This window comes from Myiozetetes cayanensis, unplaced genomic scaffold (assembly GCF_022539395.1).
Source record: "Myiozetetes cayanensis isolate MyiCay16 unplaced genomic scaffold, myiCay2020 scf14, whole genome shotgun sequence".
NCBI classification, from domain to species: domain Eukaryota; kingdom Metazoa; phylum Chordata; class Aves; order Passeriformes; family Tyrannidae; genus Myiozetetes; species Myiozetetes cayanensis.
Window position 1 is genome coordinate 2,838,059 of NW_026087048.1, and position 16,232 is coordinate 2,854,290.

The following is a 16,232-nucleotide window of genomic DNA, read 5'->3' on the forward strand; positions in this document are numbered from 1 at the left end:
ACTTTTACATTATCAGAAATTAGGCAAGAGAACAAGACTAACCTTTAATCAGTTCCAAAGTCAGATTTTGTTGGCCTTTATCATTAATGGCACTGCTTTAAGCGAGCAGTTCACTCGTTCTGACGTTACATCTTGTGGTTCTCATAAATGGCCAAATTTTCTACAAGTAAATAGCCAAACCTGCATCAACAAGCAGGCAGTTGTTTATGTGCCTTAGGACAACCTGCTGAACCCATAAAACCTGAAAAGTTCTGCAGCTCAATGAAGGAAGCTGCAATTTTGAAAACAAAGACTGTACTTCAGCATCACTGGAGGCATCAGGGCAGGCCCAGCACGAATCTTCAGACACTGAGGTGTCTTAGAAAGCTGTGCTTTTGCACACCAAACTGCCTTGACTTAATCAACGTGCAATAAAAGCTCATTAAACCGACACAGATATTTGAGGAAAAACCTGAAGGCCCATATGTTCTCCCAGTACTGCAGCGCATTTGGCAACAATGTAGAAACAAGAATTTGAGTTTAGAGAGTGTGCAGAGCAGACAGTCCCTATCCCCGAGTACTCGGCGAGACCCACGGAGCTGTCAGCTCCTTCAGCCGTGATTTCCGCTGACAGCTAAGGAAGACCACTGGTTTATTCTCGGGACGGCGTTAGTAGTTTTTATAATTCAAATACTCGTACACCAGCATGGGTGGCAGTTTTTCAGAGCTGACAGCCAATTGCCTCCACGTGTGCCTCTCCCTTCCACACGCCTACAGAGCAAGGCTGGGCCCGTGCAGCTCCGGCGACCGCCGGGTTCACACGCACCGGGGTCCCCCCGGTACCGAGCACCTCCGAGTTTCCCCACAGCCAGCGGCGCTGGCTCGGACGGACCGGCCCGTTCCCCGCCGGCCTCGCTGTGCCAGCCCTCACGGCACGGTCCGACCCACCCCCACCGCTGCCGGTCGCCTGTAGCAACCGTGCAGTGCCTGCCCCGGCTGGCAGGGCCGTGTCCCGGCTGGCAGGGCGGTGTCCCGGGGGCTGTGCTGGGGCTGAGGGGCTGTGAGGGGCTGAGGGGAGGGGGCCCGGCCCGCCGCCATCTTGCCCCGCGCGCCCCCCGCGCGCCGGTCACTCACGCTCTCCGCCGCGCCGCGCCGTCCCGCCCGCGCGCGCCCCGCCGCGGTGACGTCATCGCACCCCGCCGACAGCGGCCGGCCCCGCCCCCCGCGCACGCGCAGCCCCGCCGTGTGGGGGGGCGATCCCCGCGCGGCCCCCTCAGCGCCGCCGTTCGGAACCGCTCGTGTGTCCGGGGCTGCCTCCGGCCCCCCAGACAGCCCCAGGGGCCGTCACGGAAACACAGAGTCAGGAGGGCTGGAAGGGACACCGAACACCGCCTTGTCAATCAGACCGTGGCGCTGAGTCCCACGTCCAGTCTTTAACGCCTTCAGGGACGGTGACTCCACCACCTCCCCGGGCAGCCCGCTCCAATGTCTCATCACCCCTTCTATGAACAAATTCCACCTAATGTCCAACCCAAGCCTCTCCTGGGGCAGCTTGAGGCCGTGTGCTCTTGACACCTCCCTTCAGGCATCTGTAGAGTGAGAAGGTCCCCTCAGCCGCTCTTCCCAGGACTTGTGCTCCACACCCCTCCGCAGCTCCAGCGCCTTGCTCCAGACCCGTTAAGTGTCCTTCATATCATGAGGGGCCCGGAACTGAACTCAGGATTCAAAATGTGGCCTCAGCAGTGCCCAGTACAGAGGAACAACCGCTGGTCCTGCTGGCCACCCTGTTTCTGAGACAGGCCAGGAAGCCCTTGGCCTTCTTGCCCACCTGGGCACACCTGGGCTCATGTTCAGCCGCTGTCGACCTGACAGGACCACTGAGCCGACAGTGGTCACTCCATCAGCGTCCCACCCTTCCCCACCCCTGGGAGCTGGGAAAATGTAAACAATTGTGTGCAATACCTGGGGTGTGTGTATAATCCAGGCAAATGGCAAAATGGGGACCTAAGCCTGGGGCGTATCACCGAGGTGTGATTTAGGGTGCTGAGTCCAGCTTGGGCACTGAACCTGAGGAAAGGTGGGGCTTGTGGAGAAGCCAGCCCTCCTCACGGGGTCTGAGGCTTGGGAAATGTTATTTGTGAGGAAACTGGACAATCTGAATCTATTCAGCCAAAAGAAGACAAAAGGAGTAGGAGTGTTCATGCATGTAAAAGCACGATGTGTAAAGACAGAGTAATCCATTTCCCTCACTGTGACAGGAATAGTGAGAAGAAAGAGGCCTAAATTGTAACCTGGACAGCTCAGGCTGTCATGTCTAAGACATTAAAAATCCTACAGGGATGGGAATAGATGTCTTGGGAGATCATACACGCTTCAGTTGGAGTCTCCAGGAACAGCAGCGACAACATCTCTCAGAAATTACACGATCAGCTGACCGTGGATCAGAGCAGAGAGCTGAGCCAAGAGGTCCATGAAGGTCCCATCCAAATCCCTTCTACTGCCATCGCTGGATAATGAACTTGATTATTATTTATCAGTCTGAGTTCCCACAGCTGCCTGCTCCGTGTGTGGCTGAGCTGAGCACTGTGATACCACACCTGACATCAAATCCTGCTGTTTTGGTCTGATGCCAAATCAGACACCACATCAGAAGAGCGTCCTTTTATAACCTATTTCCTCGGATATTAATAACTGCACAAAGAAGTAGTAAAACAGGTCAGTAATGTCTGCAGAGTCTAAAATACCTCAGGATACTTTGTGCAAGGTCATATGAAACAATTAGAACACTCAAAAAGTCATATTTGGGTACTACTGAAGCAAATGGCTGCTCACTTTGAAATCCAAATGCGGGGTATTTGAACGTGATTGTAAGTGAATTGTTGCTCAGTTATTTGCCTTACTCGAATCCACATGCCAAAATTAACAACTTTTATAATGGAAGGGTAATTTTTGCATGCAGGTCTTAGGACTCAACTGTCTCGTATGCAGATTAAAATTTTTACATGGGATAAAAAAACAAATTTAGGAGAATGTGTCAAAGATGGAAGCCCACCTAAATAATTCCTGTGAATACATTTGTTGTAATAGTGTATAAATAACTTGCATTAAAGAAAATCAAGGGTTATTCAAGTTAGGCAGCGATTTATAAAACTGAAACATAGAAATGTCAAAAACTCACAGTAAACACCAAATGGATAACTTCACTTGCTAGAAAAAACTGTTCAGAAGCTGGTGTTTGTGCTGCTGCACGACTGTTCTCATGCTGATGGTCTAACAGGGCCAGATTTACATTTGCAGGTCTCATAGAGAAGAAGTGACCTTCTAACATTAATTCCTTTGTGACCAAAAGAATGGCTCCAAACAGATTTGTGACAGACTGCATGCAGTTTGGCTTGAGGGGAGGGGGGATTTTCCAGAAAAGGCAGAAAGTTCATCCCATAAAAAAGTTTTTATATAGCATGACTTATATTCTGCTTTAAAAATAGCTTCACTGACACTCCCTTTTAAGTTAAAATAGTGATGCATTTGTTATGCACGTGATTAAAATAATGGCTTGAACAAAAGAGCCTCTTTTTTTTTTTTTCCCCTGCATCCATACCAGAATGATCTTGAATTTATTATATGACTGGTTTAATTGTGTGCTGGTAAATGTCTGTATTGTATTTTGACACAGAGAAGAATATGATTTCCTGTGTGTTTTCCCTCTTGCTGGGATTCTGATTTTTTTTCCCTAATGTAGAAGATACGACTTTCATAATCATAAACTTGCTCTTGCACATCTATGTTGAGTTTGTTATTTGGAGGCTGTCACAGTGGTTTAGGCACTGAAATGTACAATCTGATACACCTGTCAACCCTTGAGATATGCAGCAAAGAGGTTTTTTGGGGTGTTAGTGGTGCATTAGAAAAACAAGACAAAGCATCTTCAGTGCTACTTCAGAAATGAATCAAATCTTATTTCTGTTTTGATTCCTTATAGGATTTGCTTTGGCTGCACATGCCACAAGTAGGAGGACTTAATTCACATTTTGTATATGTGATTTATATAAATACTGGTTGGAAATTTGACATTTAAACCAATAAAGGGTATTAGACTTAACTCACTATTAGATTTTTTAATGGAAAGACATTTCTTATACAGGCAGGAAATTGCAATAACACGTTTACTGATTTATTGCAATATTTTACTCTGGGATCTTCAAAATGAACTGTCGTAGCTCTTCACAGTTAATAGAATTGGAGGTGAACCAGGGAGCAGTACAGTGCTGTCACCACGGAAGGGACCACCCACTGGGGGCTCTGCTTAAACTACTGTGTTCTTGGAAACCTAGGTGCGTTAATCTCACTTCTTTCTAGTTGAAAGAGGAGGTTTGAAAATGCAGTAGTATTGAAAGGAGAAATAACAAATCTAACGATGGTCCTGCATAAATCTCAGTCCAGTAAGAATCATTAATTTGACCTCAGTGGGGTCGGGATCAGAGCAATTCCAATTTCATGTGACAGCTGTTAGGAATGATATTCCCGGGGAGGCCCCTCATTTACCCGATGTATTTTCAGTTTGTCTGAGTGGTCAATGAGGTTAAATTTATTTTACAGCTTTCTATTATCTGTCTTGACCAGTTATTAAAATTTGTATTGATCCACCTCTTTTGAAGACTTGCTTCCTTTTCTCTTTCCCTTAGAAGTGTTATTTGCGAGTTGGGCCCTCAAGCATGACAAAGTGTTCCTTCCTTTATCATATAAAACTTTTGCGGGGCTTGTTTCCTGATCATCTTCCCTCTCGCAGGGCTTGTTAATGTTTGCCTGAACTTCTGGGAATCACAGAATCATGGAATATGCTGAGTTGGAAGGGACCCATCAGGATCATTGACTCCAACTCCTCCTGGGCCTGCACGGGACACCCCAAGCATCACACCACGTGCACGAAGAGTTGTCCAAAAGCTTCTCGAGCTCTGGCAGGCTCCGTGCAGTGATCACTGCTAACAGCGACTTCCGTCTGCCAGGTTTCTGAGATGATCACAAGTTGGAAAACTGTCAGTGTTACACGGCCGGTACTTGGCGCGTTCCGCCGGTAAGGCAGGAGAGAGAGGAACGCGAACGCTTTCGCTGCCGACCTGCCCAGCCCACGCAGCGGGCCCGACCCCTCCGCCGCGGGCCCGACCCCTCCGCCGCGGGCCCGACCCCTCCGCCGCGGGCCCTCTCCCCGCCCCTGCCGCGGGTCGCTCTGGGCGGGCGGCGCGATGCGGCCGCTGCTGCTGGCGCTGGGCCTGGCCCTGGCCCTGGCCGTGGCCCCGGGCGCGGCGAACGAGCAGCACCGCGCCGAGTACGACCGGGAGGCGCTGCTCGGAGGGCAGGTGGGCCGGGGGCGGGCGGGCTCCGGCGGGGCGGGCGCTGCCCGGGCCGGGCCGGCAGGGCCGCTGACCCGGCGCGTTGTTGTTGTGCCGCAGGAGGAGGCGGAGGAGTACGCGCGGCTCAGCCCCGAGGAGCAGCAGCGGCGGCTGAGGAGCATCGTGAGGAGGATCGACGCGGACGCGGACGGGCTGCTCAGCGAGGGTAACGGCGGCGCCGGGGGGAGGGCGCGCTGCAACCCCGGCACGGCCCGCGACTCTGTGCTGGGGAGAAGCCCCAGTGCTGGGGAGAACCCCGGTGCTGGGGAGAACTCCCGTGCTGGGGAGAACCCCCGTGCTGGGGAGAACCCCCGCGCTGGGGAGAACCCCCGCGCTGAACAGAGCGGCCCCCTCCCTGCACGGCGCGTTAGAAACACCGGCAGGCTCGTACAGAGCCTGTCTCAGTCCCTAAGGTTTCTGATCGAGAACACGCGGCGGAGAGGGGGCCTCGCTAATGTGTATGAATACCTAAAGGGGGAGTGCCGAGATGGAGCAGGCTCTGCTCCGGGTGCCAGCCCCTAGGACAAGAGGAGCGGGCAGAAACTGATGCCCAGGCAGTTCCACCTGTACATGAGGAGGAATTTCTTTCCTGTGCAGTGACCGAGCACTGGAAGAGGTTGCCCAGAGAGGGTGTGGAGTCTCTCCCACTGGAGATACTCCAGAACCATCTGGACACAACCCTGTGCCACGTGCTCTGGGATGACCCTGCTTGAGCAGGTGCGTTGGACCAGATGAGCCACTGTGGTCCCTTCCAACCTGACCCATGCTGTGATTCAGTGATGGAAGAGCTGGGGCCAGCCAGAGTTAGTGTGGGTAAGAGCAGTACCAAGTTGCAGGTATCACCTTTGCACTTGTAGCTGCTCCATGCACGTCTGAAGCTACTAGAAATCAAGTGGATTTCTGTGTTTGTAACCATGTTTGTGCCACTCAGAGCAAGTTTAAGGTGCAAAGAAAGTACTGCAGCCATAATACTACATAGATGTGCTTCGGTACGTAGTGACACAAAGTGACACTGAGAGATCATAGTTCATCACAACACAGTAACAAATGGCTCTTCCCAGGCTGGTTTTTATCAGTCAGACTCATGAACTCCGTGGTAAACTCAGGCCTTTCCTTTCAGTACATCATCATGACACTCTTAAAAGTTAAACTAATTTTTGTTGGTTAGCTGTGATTTTGACCACAAATCAAGTCTCTCGTGTGCACACACAAAGCAAGCAGAATCCTTGTTCAAACACCAGAGCAGTAATATTTCATTAAAATTAAGCTAAACATCTGGGAAGCTTTCCGGGTGAGAGGACAAAATATGGTTTTAAAGACAAGATCAACCATCTCTCTTGAATGTCTTTCACTTTATGTGTGGATTTTAATGACCTGCACCCTTCTTTCAGTGTGTCTCATGGACTATGTAGAGCTGACACAGTGTAGCCTTGGCAGGATGGCCGATCCCTCTGATACAGAACAGGCAGCTCACAAAAGTCTTTAAAGTGTAGGAATTCCACCCATACTCCAGCCTTATGCCATAGATTGCATCTGGTTCTCAGTCTAATGAAGACTTGAATTCCTCTCACTCCCCAAAGGAAAACTCACAGTGGAATGTGTTTTAACACTAAGAAACTTATGGTACTGATTTTTTTTTCAGCTCATTTGTTCCTCAGCACTGCAAAATTCTTCTCGAGAAGTTTGTCCATGTTAGTGGTGCCTCCCTTTGGAGCCTGACAGCGAGAGAAGATGGGATATATTAATACTACCTCTCTAATGTTGGAGCAATAAGTATTTCTGATTAATGGCACTGGACATTACGTGTTCAGATGGCTGTGCCTGATGCCTTAAATGCTGGGAAATAAACCATAAATTACACGTTGCCCATCTTTGAGAAATGATGTTGCAGTTCCTTGTGAGGCAGTCCTGGTTTGTGCACAACCCTTGGTGCCCACACAGCTCTGCATGTTCAGTCAACTCACAGAATCTGTTATGAACCTGCTTCCTCTGCTGATACAAATGCAGTATTCAAAATGCATTTTTAAAAATCTCTTGCTGCTTTTCAAAGAGGTTTAAATCTCGTGAAGTTGTATTGATGCTTCTGCCAAGAATGACAGGATAAGATACTTCAGTATTTAAAAAATGCTGTAAGATTTTTCTGCATCAAAGTAGTAATTTTTATAGGATTTTTTTATTATTCATCATGAATCTTCAGAGTTGATTTAGATACATCATTTTTGTAATGCAGAGTAAGATGTCTTTCCCTTCCGGGCACCTGAAAATAACTGAGAGATACTGAGAGAATATGTTCTCCCAATCTTCTTTAAATGAAGTAACTTTAATGTGTTTGTGTCAATTCATTGGTATATTAAGTTTTATTTCTTTTAGCCACATTTCTATAAAAACAAGCATTCCAAACTACGTAAGGCTTGATTTCAGCCCCAGGTAAAGGGAAAATAGCTGTTAATATTTTATTTTGGGTAATGAAGGTAATGGCAGTAAATTGAGTTTTATTTCAGTTTGCGGATTTTTCAAAAGAAACCCCAAACTGATGAGAGCAGTGTTATTTTGGGGCACCAAATTACATTTAGAGCTGTCTGTCTAAACCATATTCAGCATCATTTTCATAAAGAAAAGGGGGGAAAAAAAGAATGCCATAGTGTTGATTTGCTCCAGACGTGGCCACATAATCATCACAATAAAGAACCACAAGTCTGCTGCTGTTTCCTCATTCACTTAACGTGGAAAAAGCCTTGGCATGGAGGAGGCAGATTGGTTTGCTTTAACTAACCTCTTGCCTACACACTTACATCCCAGCTGCAGAGTGTATTCCAGATGGAATAGATCTGGGGCATCTTTACAGTTTTCACGGTGCAGATTCCTCTGCTTTGGTTTATTTGATTATATTTTTGATGCTTTCCACAGAGGAGCTGAGCTCCTGGATACAGCAATCTTTTAAGCACTACGTTACCCAAGAAGCAAAGCAACACTTCCGTGACTATGACAAGGATGGTGATGGATTGGTGTCTTGGAAGGAGTATAATTTGCAGATGTACGATCGTGTGATCGATTTTGATGAGAACACTGTCCTGGAGGACCAAGAAGAAGAATCATTTCGACAGGTAAAATGTTTCTGGAGCTGTTGGCAATGTTTGTTTATGGTGATGGAACAAGATGGGTAGAGCAGCTGGCACATGTTTTAACACTTTCTGCTGTCTGAGATGGGGGAGTAATTAAAGGAAAGTAATGGAGTGTTAAAGCTGCTACCAACAAAATAAAGACACAATGAAATGGTACCCCCTGAGTGTATTTTGCTGGCTGAGTGGAGCACAAGTCTCTCAGCAGTGCTTGTGACAGAGCCCAGTCTCTGCCATCGCCTTAAAACGAGGTTTGGGTCTGGCTTGGGTCTGCAGCCTGACAGTGTCTGCCTTCAGCAGGGGCCAGGACCACTGCTGCTGGAGGAGGAGAGGCTTTAACCCCTTCACTGCACTGTTCCTGACACTTCGCTTGCTACTCAAGTATTCATTGTGGGGCATCAGCATTGCCTGCAGTAACACTGCCTGTCCATCAGAGACCCCCAGAGAAAGCAACAGCAATTCAGGCAGTTGTAGCCATAAAAATGAAACTCCTGTAGCTACAAATGGATGTCTAAACACAGAAGTTACGAGTTAGTCTCATCTACAAAAGCAGATGCATAAAAGGGGAAAGGAGAGAGGCAAGAGAGGCAGGGGAGGAAAGGTTCACCACCACATAGCAAAGCTTTCAAGTTACACATTTATAAGTACATGTAAATGTTTCCCAAGAAGAGAATAAGCGAGTGTTTAGAATATTCTGGCCTGAGGTGTTTTTTTCTGTAAGGATTGTCTTCTATGCTGTTAGTAAAGTAGGGGTAGATAATATAGGATGTTGACAGAACTGAAACTAAAATTGTGGATGGAAGATTTTACACACTGAGGAAACCAACTGTAAAGCTTAATTTAACTGGAATAATTCCATAGCTTTTAAATAAAACCAGATTTTCAGTGGAACTGCCAGTCCAAATACTGATCCCATGTTTGAGGTATTGCCATAACAGAGCTATAGATACATCAGCTGAGTTAGAACTGTTGCTTAGTTTTGGTGTAACTTGACTGCCTGCTGGGTTGTTGATTTAGAATTGACACCGAGTAACCACAGGAGTTTACCAGAAGGTGGCGGCCTTGTTCATCACTTCCCAAAAAATCCCTGGAAAACCAGACTGCTCCTCTATAGGGCAAATTTTTGTTGCAGTCTTGATTTTCTGTAGCCAGTCCTTCTGAACTGCCTTCCTAGTTAAACCCTCAGCTAAGGTCGGCTATTCTCTAAGAGAACATTTAACTATTTTGAAGAATATTTAAGATCTTATCCTTCCTTTGTTACATGTGTTGGTCAGGTTAGCCTAATTTTGAGAGAAGTGTCAGCAGGTAGGATATAAATGAGAAGTGCAATTTCAGGTGGTTAATTTTAAAGCATTTAAGATCTATGATTTTCTGGCTGCTCCTTTACCCAGATCAGAGTCACACTGATGGCACAACACACTTAATGATGGGATTCCAAGGTGTTTATAGTTCATGTCAGGTGCACTTTGAGCAGAGGTCAGTTTTTAATGGTGTGGGTCTGTATTTTGTCTAAAGAGGCTGTTTACAATGAAACAAGAAAAAAACAGGATTTTTTTTCAAATTTGGAATACAGAATAGGAAGTGCAAACGTTCAGGAATAAAAACTTGCCTGCTTATTGTGGATATTATTTTTTTTTAAAGACATGCTAATATATGTACCTAAAACAGGTTAGAGAAGTGACTTTCCTTTGAAATTCTCAGGTGTCATGAACAGCAGTCTTGTAATAAAGGAATCTGGCAAATCCTTCAGCCTTTAAAATGGCCTCAGAAAAGACATTTTCTGATATTTCAAGACCTTCTATGAACTACAGACAGCCCTTGATATAAGTAAGATGTAGATCCAGAAGGTTAAATGTTCTTAAAATGTAAATTTTGGAATTTGCAGTGGCTGCCATTAATTATTAAACATTGTAGTCCACTTGGTTAGTTTGGGAATTGGGGACTTTTAGAAGAGGATGCACGTATGGAAATAAGAATTCTTGGTCTTTTCATTATGTCCCTTTTGTGTTTCTGAAGCCTTGTCTGAGAGTATGTTTTAAATGGCTCCTTAAATTAAAAAAAAACAAACAGGGTTTTATGCAATTCTTAGAATGAAACCTGAATTTAAAGTGCTGTTCTTATTGCTCTCAATTAGCTCTATTTAGTGAAAGTGTAACATCAGTATAACACGAGTAGGTAACGTGAAACAATTAATATTCTAATGAGCTCACAGCCCACTACTCTGATGTTGTTTTTCCTTTTCATTAAGGGCTCTAACTAAATCTGTTTTCTAAGCTTCATTTAAAGGAGAAAAAGCGTTTTGAGCAAGCCAACAGAGACGATGTCCCCGCCCTCAGCGTGGACGAGTACGTGGCTTTTGAGCACCCCGAGGAGGTGGAGTACATGACGGTGAGATCCTGCCTGTCCTGAGCTTTGGGAAATACATCAGTGAGATTTTAGCTCTCAGTTTTAGCTCTCTGGTGCCAGAGCCAGCTCCCAGGAGGAGGGATCTGCAAGCAGCCTTTGTTTGTGTGTACACAGCACAGAGTTCTGGATGAACAAGGGGAGGAAGAAATACAGGAGGGGTTCACTGGCTTCACTGGGGAACACGGGACAAAAGACAAAGCAGTTTATAACAACTAAATTAAGTTGCAAAAATGCAAATTAGTGAATCCATCACATGAAAAAAGAAAAGTGAAAATGAGATGGTAGAGTTTTGTGCATATTTATGTTTCTCAGCTGCTTCTGTAGTTTTGAATTTTGTTGAAGGATTCCAGCTCTATGGACACCTTTCAGATTTGGTTTTCATAGAACCTGGCATTCTAAACTCTTAAGAACAGATCTGTTTTATTACCCAGGAAGCAATTACTGCACCAGTCTGCATAAAACAGAAAAGGAGATTTGAAATGAGGGAGTCTTTCCTTTAAAGAGTTCCTTATTGCTCTAAAATGATTCTCTTGATTATGAGTTGCTAATTTTGCTCTTTGTATGTACACAAAAGGACTTTGTCATTCAGGAGGCTTTAGAAGAACATGATAAAGATGGTGATGGATTTGTTAGCCTGGACGAATTCCTTGGTGATTACAGAAGAGACCCAAGTAAGGAAAAAAGGGAGGGGTTTTGAAAGAGGGAACTAACAAAAGCTTTTGAATGGGGTGCACCTTTATTTTCAGCTTTTCATACCTACAGAGTAACATTTTACTGTCTTAGTATAACTCTGTTCCCTGGAACTGAGCTCATTATTTCAGTCTGGCCCATTCCACTGTTTCCCTGCAAGTTGGTTCTTGTTTTCCTAAAGACTGAAGTGTCTCCCTGATCACAAGGGATGCAGCTGAAATAAGGTGCAGGATCACTCACTGAGCACCTCTGCAAACCCAGCCAGCAGGGATGGAAGGTTAAACTTCCCTGGTTTTGGCTCTCAGCCTGGCTTTGCAAGGTGAGCCACGTGTGGTACAAGAGAGGAAGGAGTTGGTTCTGTGCCAGATATCAGGAGCTTGATATTTGCCTGATATTTTTGGTTTGTTATGGGTTTTTTTCCCCACTCTTGCCCTTTCTTAAACTTGACCTATTCTTCCTTTAACAAGAGAAAAGGCACTTTTCTGGTGTTACTCAACATATTTTTACACCCTGTATTTGATTTACTACAAGCTATGACAAACAATTCCTCCAGTTCCAAAAAACCCTTTAACTTCAGTTCTGTGGAAAGTCTGCTTGGCCCCAAGGAGTGCTAATTCTGAATGGTATCAGAGCTGAGAAAAACTTTCAGCCACATGAGGATGTGGAGACACAGGGGAATGGTCTTTTTTTCTTCACTCCAATCAGCCACCTGGAATTTCACCTTTATGACCATATTTTGCTTGCCAGAGCCAGTAAAAACAGTAGATCTCTGATGCAACAACAGGGTTCTTTATCTTTTTCCTGCTCTGACTTGAAAGAAAGCTTTCCCAAGCCCGTCTGTACAAAGTTGTTGGAAAGCAGTGAAATTGTTGCAGTAATAGAGATGGTAACAGCTTTGCATTACAACTTGTTTGCAAGGGTTCAGAATCAGTACAAGCTACTTCAGCTTCCCCCCAAAAGGCCATCTCTTCTGCAGGTGGTGTTCCTCCAGCACACTTTCAAATGACCAATTAGACTATGTGGGGACTCTGGTTTCATAATTATCTTATGGTTTTGGGCAACAGTGTATGGTGAATTGTCACATGAAGGGATAATCTACTTGCAGAGCTAAATGTTAGAAAGGAAGGAGAGACTTCACTCTTAAGGTTTAGGAAGTCTTAATTGCTTGTCTGCACTATTTCTCAGTTGGATGAATTGCTTCTAAATTTCTTGAAGAGCTAGAGGCCAGTTTAGGATTGCTGGGTAGGCTGTGCAGTGCCAGTGCACAGGGTAAGCCACCAACCAAGTGTGCAAATCAAGAAACACCAGCAGTAAATGAAATTGCTTTCCCCACTCTCTGCTCCCCGTTAAGGTTTGTCTTTGCTTAATGACATCACTTTTATGTTATGTTTTACGAGATTAAGTGAATTTGCTTCGGAGAAAAGGTGAAAACACCTGCTTTAAGGTACAGAGTGGCTTTAAACTTGACACCTGTGTCTTACCAGCTGCAAGGGAAGATCCAGAGTGGATACTTGTTGAGAAGGATCGTTTTGTGAATGACTATGACAAGGATCATGATGGAAAACTCAACCCTCAAGAGCTGCTGTCCTGGATAGTACCCAACAATCAGGGCATTGCACAAGAGGAGGTGGGTGTTCTGGCTGCTCTTTAGGTTTTAACCAGTGCAGAACTGTGAAGATATCACAGAAAATGGTGGAAGCATTCACATTTATCTATTTATTACTGAAAATGAATGTCAGTAGATCTTTGCATATATTTTTAACCTCTTTTCACTTTGACAAGGAGTGCAGGTCCTTTACCTGCATTAGGCAAATGTGAAGCTCCTACTAATTGTGTGAGTGTTTGTGAATTAACAAAGTGCTTTTCTACATGTTTAAACAGCTTATCTGCTTTGACTCAAGGGTACAGCATTTTAATAAATAATTCCTTAGTTATTGTAGGTAAATCTAATGAGATGCACTACCAAAAGAAGCTCCATAATTTTGAAAAAAAGAAACTGATTGTGATTCTTCTAACTGGATAAATCACCATAATTTGTAGAACTGAAAACTTAAGTACAAGAAAATGGGAGTACTCTGTGATTCGAGATGGTGTAAAGCAAACTTTGATGATGATAATTAAAATGGTTTAATCAGTGGTAGAACACCATGGTAGCTTTTAAGTGGATTCTCATTTTAGCTGTTTTTATTTTTTTTTGTAGCAGTTTACAGTCCCTGGCTGCAGTAGAGAGGATTTCTGCCTTTCCACTAGTAACTTTATCTAAATTTTCCACGTCTTTCCTTTACACTGGGGGATTTTGGTGCTCAGAATGGCAGGAACAACAGGTCTTCCCAAGGTTCCATGGTTTCCTGGGAAAGAGAGGAGCTGCTTGGTCTCCTTTCTGAGCTCTCAGCTCTTGGTGACAGAAGAAGCCTCGTGGCAGCAGCAGCGTGGGCTGCTCGTGTATCTGGCCTTGCTGGAAGCTCTTTGGTTGCTCGAGCAGTATTTTTGTAAATTGGGCTCTGTGAGCCTTTGCACAGCCTGTTTTTAACATCTGACCCTTAAGGGGGGTTGGTTCTTAGAAATAGCCCTGTTGTGACGTGAATTCTCTGCGGTGCTGAGTCTCTTCATACCTGTTTTGGTTTGCTTGGTTTGAGTTTTTTAGCTGTTCTGAGCTATTGATTCAAATTTTAGCTTCCAGCAAGGCTGTGCTGTAGTGATAGCTCAGTCCTGCAAGAATTTGTCATATTTGTTTCTCTAACCTGCTGGGTTTTTATTTTGCTTAACATTAAGGCTTGGCAAAGTCACCTGCCCTAAAGAGAAGGTAGCATTGACTTCAGTCACAAACTGCTGTTTGAAAGCTGAATATCACCCTTTCTTTTTGGCATTTCAAAATGACTTGAGAAACCTGGCAGCTAAATAACATAAAAATAGAAAAAAAAAATACTCTGTATTTCATTTTCAGGAATTGACATGTGTTTACTCAGATGTTTGTCATATTAATCCTTCAGCTTCTGCCATCCAGAGCTCTTTTCAAATCTGCTCTGCTGACGTTAGTGCCCGATATTTTTGGCTCCCTTACACTGAGCCAAACCAATCAGAAAAAGTGGGAACAGAAGGATTCTCTAAATTGCTGTGTTTGTAGATGCTCAGCAAGTGAAAACAAAGCCCGTGGAATTCCAGGACTCCCGTTCCTCAGAAATAATGGGTGCAGCAGAGCTGTTAGAGCCCATCAGAGCCTGTTAGCTCTGAACCACCTACCCCTGCTGAACGAGCTGCAGCTCAAACATCCTGCAGCGGGTTCTTTGTTTCGCTGCTGAGCTTCCCTCCTTTTATAACATACAAACAAGCAAAAACCAGAATGGTTTTTAACTTGGTGCACGTGGCTTTCCACTTCTTTTACAGGCTCTTCACCTCATTGAAGAGATGGATCTGAATGGTGATAAAAAACTCTCTGAAGCAGAAGTCCTTAAGAACCAGGATTTGTTTCTTAACAGCGAAGCAACAGATTATGGTAGGCAGCTTCATGATGAACGTTTCTACCATGAGGAACTTTAGATTATTTATTTTGTAATCTGGGTTTGTTGTTGTTGTTTTGGGTTTTTTTTTCCCTTTCTTTCATTTGGGGCTTTTGTTAAAAGCATCCATCGGCTGTGTTGCAAGTTTTATGCTGTACTTACAGTACACTAATGGTTGTGTAAATAATTTGCCTTCAAAATTTAATTGCCCCCTTTGCCCCCCCCCCGCAGACTTCCTGGGCCTCTTCTAAGCCTTCAAAATTAATCTGAAATACTTACTTCAAAACTCTGTAACGTTGGGAAATAAATTACTTTGGGGTAGTGCTGTTTTGTGAAGAGTTGTTCTGCTGTACCTGAAGAAAATGGAGAATCTAAATGGTTCTGAAAGAATGCAAAATGTAGTAATAACTGAGACTACTATTTTTCTAATCAGTTTAATTGGGATGAGGGGAAGGTGGGAGAATGTTTAGAGTCAGTATTAACTGTGGTTTATTTAATACCTTTGGAGAAACACTTAGATTAATGCCTCAATTGTTTAAGAGGTTTCTACTTAATTTTAAATGGTTTCTATACCGTGTTTTACTGTATCATAAAACTTGCTATTTTTACATCTATAGACAATAATTGTTTTTAATGTACAATTCTACAGCATTAGCAATATAATGGCATTTTACTGTGTCAAGACCCTGTTCATTTGTCGGATTAAAACTTAAAATATTCTGTCTTTCTGTGTTCTGTACATTTATTTCTCACTGTGGGTCGCCCACAGCAACTCCTCGAGGTGTGGGCAATGTACATGATGTACAGGGGCAACATCCTTGGCTCCATCAACCAGAGACACCTCATCTCATCTACATCCTAATTTCTTCCCAATACACCACCTGTTAATTATGCTGACAACAAAGAATTCCTTTTGGCACAAGTGTTGATGTGTCACCAGTGGAATGTTAAGAAATTCTGATGCAGAGCAAAACTACGTACACTTTTACTATGTTTTTTTTAGATATCACAGTAATAGAAACTCAAAACTCCTCTTTCAGTTTTAGGGGTTGGGTTCTTTTCTACCCATATTTGTTTATTTAACTTCCTGGGAATGTGAGTACAACTCTTGCCATGGTGGTGCTGGGATCTGACTAATAAATCCAGTGTGCCCA

The 16,232-nt window shown here is 44.6% G+C and overlaps 2 protein-coding genes across 4 annotated transcripts in view; one reads left to right on the forward strand and one right to left on the reverse strand.

The window, feature by feature from the left end:
• SCAPER (S-phase cyclin A associated protein in the ER) overlaps positions 1-1,169 on the reverse strand; it is a 137,038-nt gene extending 135,869 nt beyond the window's left edge. Inside the window, exon 1 of one of the 2 annotated variants that reach the window (XM_050309377.1) lies at positions 1,114-1,169. In XM_050309377.1, coding sequence (XP_050165334.1) covers positions 1,114-1,169 — 56 coding nt within the window. Of the gene's footprint in view, positions 1-42; positions 164-1,113 lie in introns of those variants that run through there. The other variant, XM_050309378.1, reaches the window with a different exon arrangement.
• A 4,012-nt stretch (positions 1,170-5,181) lies between these two features.
• Positions 5,182-15,802, forward strand: RCN2 (reticulocalbin 2). 2 transcript variants are annotated; one of them, XM_050309626.1, is made up of 7 exons: positions 5,182-5,333; positions 5,427-5,532; positions 8,274-8,470; positions 10,760-10,873; positions 11,466-11,562; positions 13,066-13,208; positions 14,966-15,802. In XM_050309626.1, the coding sequence occupies exons 1-7, from the start codon at positions 5,220-5,222 to the stop codon at positions 15,116-15,118; spliced, it is 924 nt and encodes a 307-aa protein (XP_050165583.1). In that variant the 5' UTR covers positions 5,182-5,219; the 3' UTR covers positions 15,119-15,802. The 2 variants fall into 2 exon arrangements, with proteins under 2 accessions (XP_050165583.1, XP_050165585.1); XM_050309628.1 differs by having other exon boundaries at positions 10,772-10,873.
• Positions 15,803-16,232: the final 430 nt, after the last annotated feature.

Bases quoted from the DNA above. Each gene is read 5' to 3' on its own strand.
- RCN2 (XM_050309626.1), top strand. From the start codon at position 5,220: ATGCGGCCGCTGCTGCTGGCGCTGGGCCTGGCCCTGGCCCTGGCCGTG. The intron at 8,471-10,759 runs GTAAAATGTTTC...CTGTTTTCTAAG, and splicing joins AAGAAGAATCATTTCGACAG to CTTCATTTAAAGGAGAAAAA. The intron at 10,874-11,465 runs GTGAGATCCTGC...TGTACACAAAAG, and splicing joins AGGAGGTGGAGTACATGACG to GACTTTGTCATTCAGGAGGC.